Source organism: Odontesthes bonariensis, chromosome 15 (genome assembly GCF_027942865.1).
Source record: "Odontesthes bonariensis isolate fOdoBon6 chromosome 15, fOdoBon6.hap1, whole genome shotgun sequence".
NCBI lineage: Eukaryota > Metazoa > Chordata > Actinopteri > Atheriniformes > Atherinopsidae > Odontesthes > Odontesthes bonariensis.
Window position 1 is genome coordinate 15,810,121 of NC_134520.1, and position 16,050 is coordinate 15,826,170.

Here is a 16,050-nt window from a genome sequence, read left to right on the forward strand (position 1 = left end):
CAAAACATCATGGAGTAATGTAATGGAACACCCTCTCGTGGAGAAGCTTCTACTCTTTGATTATGTGTCACAGCTGAGGCATGTTTTTATATTTGCTTCTGTCTGTCTGTCTTTCACACAGCCAACCAGCATGCTATGCTAATTGGACACATGCACTGGAAGCTCTGTTGTGCTGGCCTTGTTTTGTGGTGTTTGATTATGAATTCATTGTATCTGCTCTGTTTTTGATATTGAGACAGAAGAGCCTACGCAAAGTTCCATCTGTCTCCCCTTTTTTCTTTACTCCATGCATAAATATCAGGTTAGGTTTTTAATCTAGAGTGCATTAGAAGCACTGGAAGATTTAGTATCTGTAGATTTCTCAAACTGCCCAAGAGCTTCATTGCACATTTTTGTCTCCTGCAGCCAAAAACCAGAAAGAAAAGAATAGAATAGAAATAGAATAGAAAAATACTTTATTCATCCCCCAATGGGGTAAATTAAAAAAAAGGCTGCTTTTTTGTGCTCACTTGATCATCATCTGTTGTGGTTTTTTTTTGTTTTTTTTTGTTCATTTCTTTCATCACATTTAGAAACTGTTAATGTAGTTTCTAATGAGAGTTCACCGATAAGAATGGAATAAAGACTCTTTCCTCTGACGCATAAACACTGAATATCACAAAATATTTCTTCTTAAGGTGTAGCTGAGCTGTAAACAGGGGCCAGTTTACCACACAGAATACAGGGCTATAATAAACCCCTCATTGAACGTCTTAAACTTTGCTGCCATCCAGTGGATTAAATAACTTACTGCACAAAAGGATGTCATTTTGACAAACTGTTGGAGAAAGAATTCGGGAGAGAAACATCTCACTGGTGAGACTTAAATGACTTTTTACGCCCTTTTAAATCGATAGTGCTGATTGTAGTTTTTGGAGCTAAATGAGTTTCATTTAATTTAAAGTCAAATTGTGATTGAATGAAGGCGTTCCAAAGACAGGCGATTGTATTGTTGCAACGTACAGTCACATTTTAAACAGTGGCGCTTTAAGTTGATGCAAGATTGCCCTATGTTTTAAGCAATAGCCCTTTACATATGACAAAGTCAATAGAAACTGCTTTGCTTTGCTTCAGCCCGAGGCAGATGAACTTTCATTTGCTTGCTCAGAGCCCTGGTTTCCACCCCATTAAACTCCACCTGGATGAACTAGAAGCTGGGTCTTTGTGTGCCAGTCCAGCAGCAAATCTTTGCAGCCAGAGCCCAGATTCTCGTGGAAAGCTTTTGTGCAAGAGAGGAAGCTGTGAAAGCAGCATGTCTTTACTCACATTTTTGTAACATGTTCAGCAGTCCAATATTGGTGTTTATGTAGTTACTTCCCCAGTTATGGCATCTGTATTCTTCTCCATGTACAACTCTTGTAGCCTATTTTGAATTAATCTTTTGGTGTCCATTCAAACTTTAAGTTCATATATATTGTCTTTATTCTCAAACAAGCAGGTTTCACGTGCACACACGCGCACCAACACACTAAAGTCTATGCTGTACCATATGAATCAGCTGTATATTCTAAATATTTCTTTAACTGATAAAAAAGGAAACAAATCAGCACTTGCATCTCTTATTTACAATGGAAACACTTTATTTCATCATGTTGTACGTATCATTTAACTGAAAATAAACAGATAAAAAGGAAAGAATACAGTTTGAAATGTACGTCATCGCCCTTTTAGAGATACCCTCAGCTTGAACCAGTACATATATTGATTGGATGGCTTTTAAATCAAGAATCCTCCCTGTAAATCATGACGATGCTATCATTCATCAATACACATTCTATTCAATGTTTACTGAACATTTGAACAGATCAAAAAAAGAAAAATCACAAGTCTATAGTAGAGCTGTGCCATACTGGCATGGTGTGCGGTTGGGATTAACTATCAAAACTAAAAAAAAAAACATAATTAAAAATTTAAATTTTTTTTTTAAAAATCACTTGCATGCGCGGTTTATCGTCTACATAGCCTGGGTTAAAAGAGAGCATTACAGGACACCAAAAGCACTGAGAGGAAAACAGAAGATCTTCTCTAAGACTGTGCAACTTAGTCCAATAACAAAAGGTCTATGTTAAAAGCTTTGCATTACACATTATTACAGGGGTTATCCTTCAGTATGTGCTCCTAGGACATACAAAATAGTCAGCTATTAGAAAGCACATGGCACATGTAACAGCTACAAACTCTAAGTGATATAAGAGCCATAAGATAATGTTCATAATCATAATAACAATATAATAGCAATAGGTGCAACTTCCTCCAGCATGTCTCCCTCCATGTAAGGGTTTTAGCTTCGCTCATTCTCAAACAGCACGCCCAGTTCCAGTTGTTTGAATATGTTCTCCACAGATGAACGAGTGCAGCGTCAGATACATGCAAACACACAGGAATTAGATTACAAGAGACGCTAATTTAGTTTTTGTTTCTCTGTTGAGGATTACTCACCTGAGAACTCCGTCAAAAAGAAGATCGCTTTCAATTTCTGGGCCATTTGTGTGGGCATTACTTCCAAAGAACTCATAACACTGATTATGTAAAACATATCATAAACTATGAGTTAGAGTATTTGTTTCCTACTGCGCCGTCAAGTATTTTGCTCTCCAATCATTCATTTCCCTTTCCTTTCTCTGACTTCTTTTATCTCTGCGCTCCGACTGAGCTGCTTTAATTAACTCTAACCTAACTCACTGTGAGAACGAGGAAAATTAAATCTAACATGAGTCTCAGCATCTGTTCAAAGCAGACGTGAAAAAAGAAAAAAAAAAAAAATGACAGGAGAGCTCTCAGCTGTAATCTATCATCTCTGCTTGTCTGGTGTGTGGCTCTGTGACAACGGCTAATCAATAAGCAACGAGCAGGCGGATCATTAATGACGAGCCGAGGATGTACTTGCAGAAATCTGAACTGTACAAGGAAATGACTTGCCTGACATGTGCAACTAATTCAAAAGATGTTGAACATCTAAAAATGACAGAAGGGTGCCATGCTTTTTTGGAATTTGTAAAAATTCTGATGACTGATTGAGGGGCGTGATGCGTTTGTGTCACCGACTCGCCACATAGTTTAGACACGGTTACCAAGGGTAACGGCAGCTCTTCAATTCCTCTTTACTAGACACACGTTTTGTTGAGGTCAACTTTGACCGGCAGCGGCCCTGCTTCTTGAATCTCCTCCGATTGCTTCATGGTGACAGCGATCATTGGACTCAGATGGTATGGGTTGACCTTGTGGACATGCTCCAGAAACTCTTTATCTCCATTAATACTCAGCTGAGAAAAAAAACAAAAAAAACAATGGCACATGGTCATTTACACAAACTGACAATACGTCACCTCAACTTTGCAAACATTTCAAGTTTCACATGGTTTCATAGACACTTTCGGTCGTAACTTTGTGAACTGTGGTTATTCAAAAATCCCTTCTTAGACCTCTTAGAAAGAGGCAGAAGTGCACATCTGTTGCCCTGGTAACCAAGAGTCTTTGATGAGGATTGATGGGAGTAGACAGCTTCAGTGATTTTCTGTGTAATATTTTTTAAGGGATCTGATGATGATCTGTTGATGAGCTGATGACGATTTCTGTTGCGCAACCCATAAATTAACCTTAGACTATTGCGAAATACAGTAACCGTTAAGAAATTCACCACAGCAGAAGACGCGTGTGGTTATTTAGCTACAGCTTGGTAGGATAAGCTTTAAACAAGGTTATCACAAAAATAACATACGGCTTAACAAATATTTGACAGAGCAGGTGACTGAAATGATTGCAGATAAAATACACCTCAGAAGGCTGCGAGGGGATTAAATCCCCTGAAAGGAAAAAAAAACATAATACAGCATTCTAGCTGCTGTGGATTGGAAAAGCAGATAAGAATCGGATATTATCTGCCTCTTGAGAATCACTGCCGTGTTCAGATTGAAAACGTTTTTTCCTGTTCAGGTATGGATTGGTGTCATTTTGGAGTGCTCCATATGGGTGCACATCCAGGATAAAAACAATCAGAAACCACAGGTGCAATTCCCCACACAGAGCAGGCAAGTACAGCAGGAGACGAAACGGAGTCATTTTATCCTGAATGTGTACCTGCGTCTTGATATGCTGCTCCGGTGCGGTGACGAGGCTGGCACAGCTGAGCCACAGCATGACCATGATGGACAGGAAGAGACAAGCAGCTAAAATCCACCGTGGGAGGCCCGAACGTCTGGAGAACAAAAGACCAGGAGGGGAACAGAGGGGAACTGGAGTCAGAATGAGGAGAGCTGGAAATGTTGCAATAAAGCCACCATCTTGTATTATTATCATTGTTATAATAGTTATTATTATAACTGATGAGCGTGCCAAAAATATCTGGTGTATTTGCATGTCTTAAACAATTCGCGCAAAAGTAGATTTATTTCCTTTTTTTTTTCTACTGCTCAGACTAAGGTGTAAAACTGAATTTGGTTTCATGAGACAAAAAAAAAAAAAAAAGGAGGAGGATAATCTCAGTCATAATCATGTCCACATCCATCTTATTTTCATGGCGATAAATTAGATTTCATCTGCCAAGACATTTTCCTTTTAGAAAATGGTTGGCAGTAATATAAGTTTACATTATGACCAACACTCTGCTAGAGTCATTTAATGCTTTGATTTTCTCAAATGGTTGCTGACCTTGACATGCAGCCCAGGAAGTCGTGCTCAGCTGTGGGATCCTCTGTGTGCTGGATGGGGTGCTTCCCTTTGCCTGCAGCTTTGGTGGCTCCTTTGTCGCCATGTCCCCTCACACCTGCCACATGGGTGGAAAAAATTAAATAAAGTTACAAATCATTTCAATGCAAATTTGATCAGGAGCACAGTGATGGAATATTGCAGTAGGATGCTGTACAAGTCAAGCAATGCGTGACATAATAAATCTGATTTTGCAAATGGGCAAACTCTAACCGTGGGGTCTCTGGGTGTGAGAGTGGACTTGAGGCCAGGGTTTGTCCGCTACGTTGGATCGAGGAGCCTGCAGCTCAGGCACAGTGTACTCCATCTCTGGCTGGCTCTGAGGAGCAGTAAAAAAAAAAAAAACTTTAAGAAAGTGTCAATTTCTAAGTTGGGGGTCACATTTCAGTCATTCCCACCCCCCCATTAAATAGTATTTAAGTTAATTTCTTTTTAAAAAGCAAGCAAAAAGAAAAACAACTTTTTCAGCACACCACTCAAGGGACATTTAATATTAATGCATTTTAAGCCTTTTGTATCACCCATTGTATCGGTTGGATTTCTGATCCCAGACTTTAAATAGTGCCACGGTATTTTTTCATATCAACCATCACTTACTGGACTTATTTAAAACAAGATATCCAGCTGATAACAACCAATCACAGAGCCTGTCATCACTGTGTGTAAAATATGTGCAGTGTTTCTGGTTCATCCAGAGAACTAATTAAAATAGGATTTCCCCCCCCCCCCCCCCACTGCTGACCCTCCTTCCACAACAACAGCAGCTGCAGTCAGCAAAAACAACACACACTCGCACCTATTTTCGAAGAGTGAAGCATATCCCATTGCAGTAGCGTCATCCTCCCAAGTATTCATTGATTCTGGTACTTACGTGGCTTTGAAATTTCTTGCAATGTCATTCAATATGATGCTGGAATGTGGGTTCCTCTCGGTTTCATTTTGTACTTTATGAGAGCTATGGTTGGTTAGTTTGCTTCCCAAAACACCTTAAATCCACTAAATGAAAAAGTTATGACACAGCTGAGCTTATTACCCAGAGTGAGAACTGACTGAATGCATTGAAACCAGATGTAGCATCAGTGTAAAATGTAGAGAGAGTAGATGTGAGGGTGTTGAATTCTCATGTGCTGCAGACTGAAATGATCCAACTTTCAGACTGAACAAATAAAAAGTAAATAAATAAAATGGGTTGTTATCGAATCTGATTACAGCACACCAGCTCTTCAATGAACTGATCTCACACAATGTCCCTGTTAAACCGTTTGTGAGCTTCATTACGTTTGCATCTTTAATAACCTCTCGTGTCTCCATCAGATTTGACATTTGAACCATCTTTTTAGCCAAACTAAACCAAAGCTAACCAGGCAACATTATAGGCTATATTTGGTTGTGGGAAGTCACTATGAACTAACAAAAAAAGCACAACCCTGACATTTTGTTTTGGACCCCTTATATTTAAAAAAATGTTTAATTTGGTGAGTCGTTCAGATTTGCAGGGAAACTTGTGTCACTTTACAGGGTCTTCCGTCCATTTTCTTGTCATCTCTGGCCAGCTTTAACAGCTTCTCGTTTTGTTGTTAACACCAAACCTCACCATTAGTTTTATACTGTAGTTCACTTAAAAAAAAATAAAAATTGCCAATAATATCAGTGCCTTGGTTAAAACTTTTGAACTTATATTTCCCTATCAAGGAGAGCTGACATAGAATAGCTATTTTTTGTCTTAATTTTTTTTTAAAGCCAATGGGCCTCATGCAAGAACATTTTCGTATTTTTATTCTAAATTTCTCTCACTTTTTTCGTAAGAAGGTCTCGTACGAACACGGCACGTCAGATTCAACAAACGCTCTTAACTTCAGAAAAAGTGTGTAAACGACCTGCATAAATGATGAATCACACTCGTGCGTATCTAAGTTCACGTGCACGAGGATAGTAGATTTGCATACTCCACGCCCAAAATGATACCACATAAGGCTGTGCTTCCTCTCTCCTGTGCCAGGAAGTGTTGAGTCATGAGAATGACATCAAGGCGCAAAAAGAACAACTTTAGGGGCTCTGAGACTGAAGTTCTGCTTCCAGAGATCCAGAAAGGAAAATCTGTCATTTTTACCAGTGTCAGCAGTGGAATTACGGGACCTGCTAAAGCCAAGAAATGGGAAGCAATTACGAGTGCTGTTAATACCGTGTCACCGAAATAAAGAAATAAATGGTTTGATATCAAAATGGCTTAAAAAAAACGTCTCGCCCTGGGCAGGCGCTCGATGACTGCAACTAAAGCCGTGCAATCAGTTGTTGCCTCATGATGGCACTTTGATGGGGTGGTCCATGAGGGGTGTCTTCTGGCACCACACCTTCTGGTGTGCCTGGGCTGGTTCAGGTGGAGACCCTCGTTCATGGCAATATTGCGCCATGAACGAGGTATCGAGACACACCCACCTGGGCTTCAGCTCAGTGCGCTCCACGACAGCACGGGTGCTTTGATGCGTATGTGTCTCGTGCTCCAATTATGTTTGGCAGTCCAGCCACGGGATGAAAGTCCCTCTTAATTTGTACTTGTTGGACAGCGGTGTATGGGAATTTGATGTACCATGGGTGATAAACTGATGAGAGTTTTGATGACCAAGAAGAGCGCACGACTCACAGAGGACTGGGACACACCCGATCAGTCCCCAATCTCCCTCTGAAAGGTTCCAGTGGCCAAAAATCCAAGGGTGGTGAGGACGTGTGGTGGAATTGGGTTTGATTGGCGTGTTTTTCTCTGGAGTCGTGGCTCTAGCAAGCTGCATATTTGTAGCAGCACAGTCCTTGGAAATCTTAATCGCGATATCAGCCATTCGTCTGTCTCCACACGGTCTCTTCCAAGAGCCTGACGCACTAAGGCATCCAAAAGTAGCAAGACAGCCGCTGCGCTTCCCGTTACAGATTCAAATGAACCTTCAATTAGTGTACAATTTAAGTCAAACAAAATAATGTCAGCATAATTATGGGGTATAATGTATATTTATTTATGTTTTCTTCAAAGTAATTAAATATATAATCCATTAGTCAAGCAAACTTGATTTGAATAACAGCGAACTATTTTACGAAACTCCTACGACAGGTCTGGATCACTCGTAAATTCTGTTCGTACCTCAAAGAAAACATAAAATACGAAAAGATTGGTGAATGCGCAAATTCTCTTAAATCACTCGTACGGACGATTTGAGAACAAATCTGTGCGTACGAACGGTTCCCCAATTCCCCAATTTCCCCATTTTTCACTGATTGCACCACCATTACAGCTTCAGTAGCAACCAAACGAACACAGTTCTTAAAGTTAGCTGCAAAAAATGTAAACAAAACACAGAAATGGAGAGATGTTGAATTCAGCGGGGCATGTTTTAACAACTTGGGCCAGTTCAACACATGAATTGTGATGAGAAGTATCTAAAAGTGGTACCAGTTTCCTACCAGCTGTCCATGGATGAACTGCAGGCAAGGCTAGTGGTAAGTATTTGAGAAAAAAAAATTGGCAGTTAAGTATTTTTCTATCAGTTGGGTGAGCGGTCTGCACTCTCACACCATAATAACGTGCTCCTGGGGTTATTAAGTACTACAGATCTCAAAAGAGGCCGATCTTGAGGAAGAGAGTGGCAGAGTGGATCACTCCATGCCCTAAAATGGCCAAATGGAACAGAAATGTAAAATTAATGGATGAGAAAGGAGTTGCTGTACTGTATCGTTATTTTGACCAAAGCATGTCACAGACGTTTTATTAAGGCCTCAGTATAATCGAGTCAACTTGTGAAAAAGGGGAAGAATATGTCTCCTTTTTAATTAATTTATTGGAGAATCCCTGATGTAATCACCAACAATCAATCTGTCAATCCTTTCCGTGTCCGGGCGAGTTTTCCCGTGTTGAGTCAAATTAAGCCACAGGCTCCACTCCTGGTGGTGCCCTTCCATCAATTCCTTTAAATAAGATATACATATAGGTCATAGGTATATATACATAGATATCTCTTACATTAGGCTGTGCACAAAGGTCAATTTGCTGTGCAGGAGCTGTTAGAAATCTTTAATCTATTCACTTTTGCTGCAGACACCGTCATGGAGTCATGTAATGGACCAAGATGAGAAGGTTTTCCTTTAAAATTACAGGTTTTACCCTCAATAAGGTTCTCAATTGTGACCTAAAAGTAAGTGACTCACACCATCCCCATAAACTACTGCCACCGACTGATCACTGGTACCCTCCAACTTGTTTTAAAGATGCTTGAAGAAGCACATTTATTTTCAAAACATTACATCACCCAAAGAGATGGATGCATGTGGACTGTCAGCTCTTTTTGGATATCCGTGCAATTTGTATTTCAGCCAGTGCTGGCAAGTCCCCCCCCCCGCTGCTGTCCCTCAAGTTAGTTGGACTTTTTCTGTTGTTTTAACACTCAGTGAGTCAATCTGTCAAGTTGGTGGCGGCTTGCCAGCTTCCCACTAAACACAGGCCTGACACTCTCCTCACAGCCCCGCTGAGGCTGGCTCCCCCTCGCTGCCACAGTCTGCATGTCACTACCACAAAAGAGCAAACATCCATCACCACGTCCAGAAGAAATGTTTCTAATTTCATGTTTTTAGCTTGATGCATTGCACTGTATGATGTGGAACATTACAGCACAGTTTCACACAGATTTTTATACCCAACAGTGAATTTCCTCATATAAGAGACTTTTCTTTCATACAGAAGTGGTTGTGTATAGGTTTGGGTGCATAAATACTATCATTTCCTACTGAACCCTTTAATTATGTTGCTAAAATTGCCATCAAAGTCACTTATCCAAACAGAAAAACCCTTGACGTAGATAAAGGTTTTGGGTCAGGTTTTGACTTTGGAGGATATGAGTGGGTAGCCTGATGGCTAAAGTGATCAAATCTTTTTATAACTTTAATGTATAGGTGGTTTTTGGTGTTGACTTTTGCTAAATATTCCTAAAAACATCCAAAAAGCCTCACTTTCTGGAAAATCTACATTAACCTACAGTCTATTTACTTTTCAACACTAAAAAATGTGAAGAGTTTACATAACAGGATAAATGTGTACATTTTTCTGTGAAATAGGCGACGTAGCTCATGAAAGATCACAAAAAGCTGCCAATGGGAACAAGTTCTGGATCTGTGCTAAAATGATCAGCCATTTCCCACTCCAACAGCCTTTCAGCTAAACTTTATAGCTGTATACCACCGTTATGTGTCACCCTCTTCAAGTCCATCTTCTCAACTTCCAGAATTGACTTCTAAATGTCTGTTTGTCACATCCAAACATTTATTTTTAGCAATCTATTCTCTTGAATCTTGCAGGGTGGTTCACCACAGTTGGCCCTTCCATGGTTATCAAAAATTCACGGCAGTGAGGAATGTGACATAATTTAAGAGGACATCTTTAAACAATTAAAGTGGTGTAGAAAAAAAAAAGGAAAAATAAAAAGAATTTGTCGTTCCCAGCATTCAGCCACATCTTCCCCACCCGCTGTGTGCCCTTGCTCACTCAACCTGCACAGATGCACCGACTCTGAAATGGGCATTGATATCCTTTGGCACGGGCCCAAGCTCCAGAGCACCATATAGTCAAGATGATATTTCACAATTTTACACAGGAAGCAGACGTTACCCCATCAAACAATCTATCGGGGTCTGCTGGCTTGCTTTTAACCCCCAATTAAAAACAAATGATGTGTAAAAATCACGGTAGGTTTTATTGGTTAGGATTATGCTAGATAAAATCACCTATGAGGGACATTTTTCAATAGGGAACTTGTATCCAAAGAGCAATACTCAGATTGATGAGATGACATGAGCTAACAAAATACAATAAAAGCCTTAAATGCAGACAATCTTGCAGAGCATATGATTCTTAATGGACCAATGAGTGGACCTTTCTCTCTCTCTCTCTCTCTCTGAAATGCTGCTGCTGTCTGCAACGCAGTTCTCAGAGAGCATCCTTATGGGACGGTGGAGTTGTTTGCACTGCTAGAGTAACTCTCACAACTTATTTTTCTGATGTCATAGCCGAACCTTATTCAGTGTTAATAAATTGGAGCTCATTCTGTTTAGTCTCCTTAATGCCATCAGATCTATTGGTGCTAACCTTTAAAGTCTGTCAAATTCTATCATAAGTACAGTTGGGATTCTAGGAGGAATATTTTACTTTAAACTGGTAAATTGCTAAACGGTTCTGTGTGGTTTTATCTACCATTGCCCAGTCAGCACCACACTATGGTTTCAGACAGAGTTTCCTCTATCGTATCCAGTTGGTGCAAACCATTACAGCCACAAATGTTACTGGAACAAAGAGGCCTGGACACATCTCCTCCTGTGCTCCCTGGTAAAATTTTGTATAGATTTTAAAACCATGCTGTTCACTTTGAAAGCCTTTAACGACCTGGCCTCTAAATACATTTCAGACTTATTGACCAGGTATGTGCACTCCAGAACAGTGAGATCCCACAAAGAGAACCCTGCTGATTATTCCCACATCTCAGGCTTGAGCTATTAGAGCTCCCGCATAATGGAACTCTCTGCCCACTGAACTCGGGCACCAAGTCTCCAGCTACTTTCAAATCCCCTCTTAAAACTTTCCTTTTCGTGAAAGCCTTTCAGAACAGTGTCTGACAAGTTTAACATTTCATTATTTGTTGTTTGTAGTTGACAAAGACGTTCCAGCATAGTTTAGGTTCCCTTGTCCCCTTAAAGAAAATCAACACAAAGATCCTCTGAGGGGATCTATCTCATGATTGCACCCCACAGGACAAGATGAGTCAATGAATAATTTGATGCGTGTGAATGATATGTTGATGGCTTCACAGTCACCTTTTTTTTTTTTTTTGTTACATGTGATATCTTTAGACCGACATGTTAGTAAGTGCTCTCCACTCCATCATGAAAAGACAAAATACCCCTTCCTCCAACAGAGATCCAAATATTTGAAGAATCAAATGTAAAGGTGCATTGAAGCTGTTCCAGTAGCCATGCTGGCCAAATACTTTACCATGATATGTGCCGTTTTCCTCCCTTTGATGTCTGTGTTTTTTTTATTTTTTTATGTTAATCATCTTCTGCTTATGTTAAAAGCACATCATATTCACCGAGTTAGAAACGACTGTTTCGGTAAAATTGTTTCAAATCAGACATAATAGTTTTAAAATTCTGTTTCAAAATGAAACCATAGAAATGTGGATCCAGCCTTGGTTGGGTCTTACCTGGAAAACCACGACCTTGCCATCGTCAGCCTGCAGGTAGAAGGTCCAGGTGGAGGAGATGAAGCTCTGCGCAGAGCTGACAATGTCATTGCACCAGCTGGATACAGCCTCCATCACAGACGGGGGTTTTGGGCGCAGAGTCATGGCCCTCAGCTGCAAAATAGAGAGCCGCTCATGCTATTGCACGTGAAAGCACTGACTTGTGTTTGGACGCGCTCCTGCATGTGCACACGCTGGTGTTACTAAAAAATCAATATTTAAACCATCTTTGTGTCATAATTTGCCTTATAGCATCATTCACCTTTTGGATGTTTGCAGAAGTGTGTGCGTGTGTGTGTTTATGCTTGTGTGTGAATTCATGGAGCGCAGAGTGGCTTTCCTCACCTTCCTCCTCTTGATCTCAGGTTCAGAAGGTTGGCTGGCACAGCCGGTGCAGCAGGCCTCCTGCTCCAGCAGCTTCATGTATGCCTCTTGGCAGGCTACAGAGACAGAGAGGGGGACAGTTGTGAAGCTTTACATAAAAAAAAAAGTGAGGAGAAAAAAGGTGGAGAAGAGGCAGTTCAGTTGAAGGAATAAAAAGAGAAAGAATGAGCATGAAAGAGAGTAAAGCGTGGGGCTCTACAGCTAGCTTGGTTAAAGACAGAATGGAAAAAAGAAAAACGGATATGGGCAAAAGATGAAGTTGCTAGGGAGATGCTGCATCTGCTGTCCCCTGCAGAGCCAATTCAATCCACATTGTCGTTATTGAAACGGAGGGCCAAATGGGCACCTGCTGTCTGGAAGGCAAATCACATCATTGATTTCCAATATAGCAGTTCAAACAGGGCAAATAGCGTCTAACGCCCAGAAAATACCCACTGAGCCTGCCTGCTTTCAGGAAACACTGCAATCTTTACCGGAGCTGAGGTGTTCAGCACTTTGATGTCAGTCTCCTTTGGTCCTGGAAGCCCCTGCGAATATAATCTGATGGAGCTGCAAATTGCTTTTGTCAAGAAAACCTTTCATCCACAAAAATAAAATCCCTTTCATTTTATTTTACCACAACAATTTAATAGTGTCCCAATGCCTCAGCAGCTTCCGCTTTGAAGTGTAATTCCGCAAAACTCATTGAAACAAACAGTCCAACAGACAGACTGACTCACCTCCCTGGCACTCCTCCCTGCTGGTATTAAAGCCCGCGTTTCCATTGACAAACTGACAGATGGAGTAGAGGCGACAGCCGCGGTGACAGGCATTCATTATGGAGTCCTACCAGCCAGCCAGAGAGAGGGGAGAAGGGGGGTACAAAATTAGAGATGTCTTCAGAAGTCTTGGATAAACTCCCCATAACCTTGTTTGTAAATATGACATAGATGGGTCATGGCATATCTTAATAACACGGTGCAGCTGTCATATTACGGCCTGTCACAAACGGTTACAAAGAGGCTTTTTGCCCCTGTCAAATAAAACCGACGATAATGAGCAAGTTGTTTTGAACTGTGGTGGTGGGAAAAGGAGGACGCACATGACTTTGCTTCCTTACATCATGTCTCAATTTCTTTGCAAAACAGGAAAACAGCGCCCTCTGATGAGAGCCGGAGAGACAAAGAGGCTGCCTGACCGCCACCACGGACGCTTTATTGCGGTCTTTTCATCATCTCCTCTGCGTTTCGTTGATGGTACACAAGCAGCAAAGCTAAGAATGGGACGTTCAACCCAAAACCACGAGGTGATTGCCATTACATTTCGGGTGTGTTTCGTTTACCACGTTCAGCCCAAAAACTCGACATATATACAGAAGCTCCTTGTTTTCTATCACAGTCAAGCAGGGGACTGAGATCCGCTTTGCAGTTCTGCTCCTGCTGCCTTGCGGGATGTCTGAACCACACCTGAAGGCAGCAGAGGAGGGGGAGGAGGGGGGGCAGGAGGAGGTGCTGGCAATAAAAGAAACCCGAGACTGCAAAACTAGGCAACGCTCTAAACCACAGAAAGTCACAGACATGTTCAACCATTATCTCCAGTTCTGCTCCAGTCTGGCCTTGTCTGAGCGGGAGGATGTCGCGTAAACCGTCATTAAACGTTTCAGAAAGAGTCTCACTGCTCCTCTTGATCCTCCATTACGCCTGCAAACTGAGAAAATGCCAATCACTGGCGCAGTGTTCAGCAGGTACACCCCTGGACAAGCTGGAACGCAGCTCACATCTCGGGCTAGCCCTTGAGGTGCAGACCAAAATGAGCTGCATCTTTTCGGCCTAATTGTGCGCCGTAGCGTCCAAGGAGATGCAGCGAAAAATCGAAACCAGCGCGTCGTTACGCACGAATCCTAACATGTTTATTTTTAAAACGTTTACCTCAAAACCGACTCTTATTCATGCCAAAAAACAAACGACTGCGAACATTTTTATTTAGTTGGTGATAAGCTACAGCAGCATGACGACGTCCAATAATGCGTTTTCTGCAACAACAACAAAAAAAAAACCAGCCTACCTTCCAGCAAAAAGGAATAACTTACTTTAGCGGGGCTTTTGTTTTTGATGGTAAGCTGGCACTGCTTTTTGCAGTAATTGATGTCGCCCAGTTGGTTGTCAAAGAGATCCGAGGACGCCGCTACGAGCCCGGCAAGGAGCACCGAGAGCAAGGCCGAGAAGCCGCACATCCTGCCGCCGAACCGGAGCATCTGAAACCCTGAAGAGAGGAGCGGAGAGTCGAGCTTCAACCTGCACTGCGCTCCCTTTGTGGTGGCGCTGCTGGTGCGGATGCTGCTGCCTCAACTCAGGTCCTGTCTGCCGCTCGGCTGATCTGCCTCTTCTCAAGGCGTGCGTCACGCGCATCATCATCATCACGCACGCGCCTTCTCCTCTTCGAACTCAACCTGCAGAGGAGCCTTCACTGCAGAGCAGACTTTGGCACTGATGTCTTTCATAAAAATGTTGGGAGACAGTTGAAAAAGGCCAAACTGCGGGTGGCAGATGTGCTGCGCGGCGCGGGCAGATGGGCCGTTTGTTGCAGCACTGACAGCCCATGAATTATTAAAGTTACAATTATCAGATGGTGTAAAGATCCTGCTGAAACAAGTGTGGGCTTCAGCAGAGGAGAAAAAATGATCCAGAGGGAAAATAACCTTGTGAAAACTTCATTTAGAGTGAGCTCGGAGTGTATTCTGTGCTTAAAAGGTCAGCAAATGTTTAAAAAGTGATTATTTAACATGATGGTATAATGTGCACATTATATTGAAACCATCTCGTGGGATAATTTAGTCTTTCTTAGAATGGTCAGATTTTTTTACTTCTGTAAAACTACAGGATTCACGGTTTTACTACTGTAAACAAACTAAACAAAAATTCAAGAAAAGAGAAGAAGGTAGTAACCTATAAAGAAAAAGTATTGTTGTGCTAGCCCAATGAAAATACTCAAGTCAAATGAAACCATCTTGGTGCTTTCAAGTTTCTAAGAAATCTCAACGTTTCCGACTAAACTTGACCCAAAACAGATTTTTACAGTCCTCAGAGAACATCTAACCCAATTATATAAATGTAACAACAATATTTCAAGCAGTAATTTCTCTGGTGAGGAAAATCTACATATGAGTGGCAAAATGAAAGTCTGAAGGACTAGGGTTGATTTGAAGGTGAAATCATGTGTTTTCAATCAGTAAAATGACAGCTAGGTGTGAGTGTGTGGGCATTGCATTACATTTGAGGAACAAGGATTTGCAGAGGTGTGATCCTCACAACACGTTTGTTATCCTCATGCGGAGGTTTTTTAATGATATTCGAAAAGGTTTCTGATGCCGATCAGACTGGAAAAGATGACAGAATCCCTCTCTACAGAGAGTCTCCACCAGTTCACGGTCTGACAAACTGTTTTCAAAAAGTGGATATTCAAGGCCATTGTTATGCTCCCCAGGAACGGCCAACCAAGCACAAAGTGTCCCACAGGAGCACAGTGTAACCTCTGTGTAACTAATGGCCCCTCTAACACTGAATGCAATTGATTTTTCACGTGTCATCAGAAATACCCCAAACATTGGTGTCCATAACAAGAGAAGATTCTCACCTAAAAGAACAGTGCTGCCTTGCTGCCATCGTCATGTGGA

General features: G+C 41.5%; 1 protein-coding gene across 1 annotated transcript; it reads right to left on the reverse strand.

The window, feature by feature from the left end:
• Nucleotides 1-1,596: 1,596 nt before the first annotated feature.
• Nucleotides 1,597-14,766, reverse strand: tmem59l (transmembrane protein 59-like). Its single transcript, XM_075485180.1, has 8 exons — nucleotides 14,467-14,766; nucleotides 13,118-13,223; nucleotides 12,360-12,454; nucleotides 11,976-12,128; nucleotides 4,957-5,062; nucleotides 4,687-4,801; nucleotides 4,117-4,234; nucleotides 1,597-3,302 (listed from the first exon to the last, which is right to left on the reverse strand). Exons 1-8 carry the CDS (start codon nucleotides 14,629-14,631, stop codon nucleotides 3,144-3,146), a joined length of 1,017 nt encoding a protein of 338 aa, XP_075341295.1. The 5' UTR covers nucleotides 14,632-14,766; the 3' UTR covers nucleotides 1,597-3,143.
• Nucleotides 14,767-16,050: the final 1,284 nt, after the last annotated feature.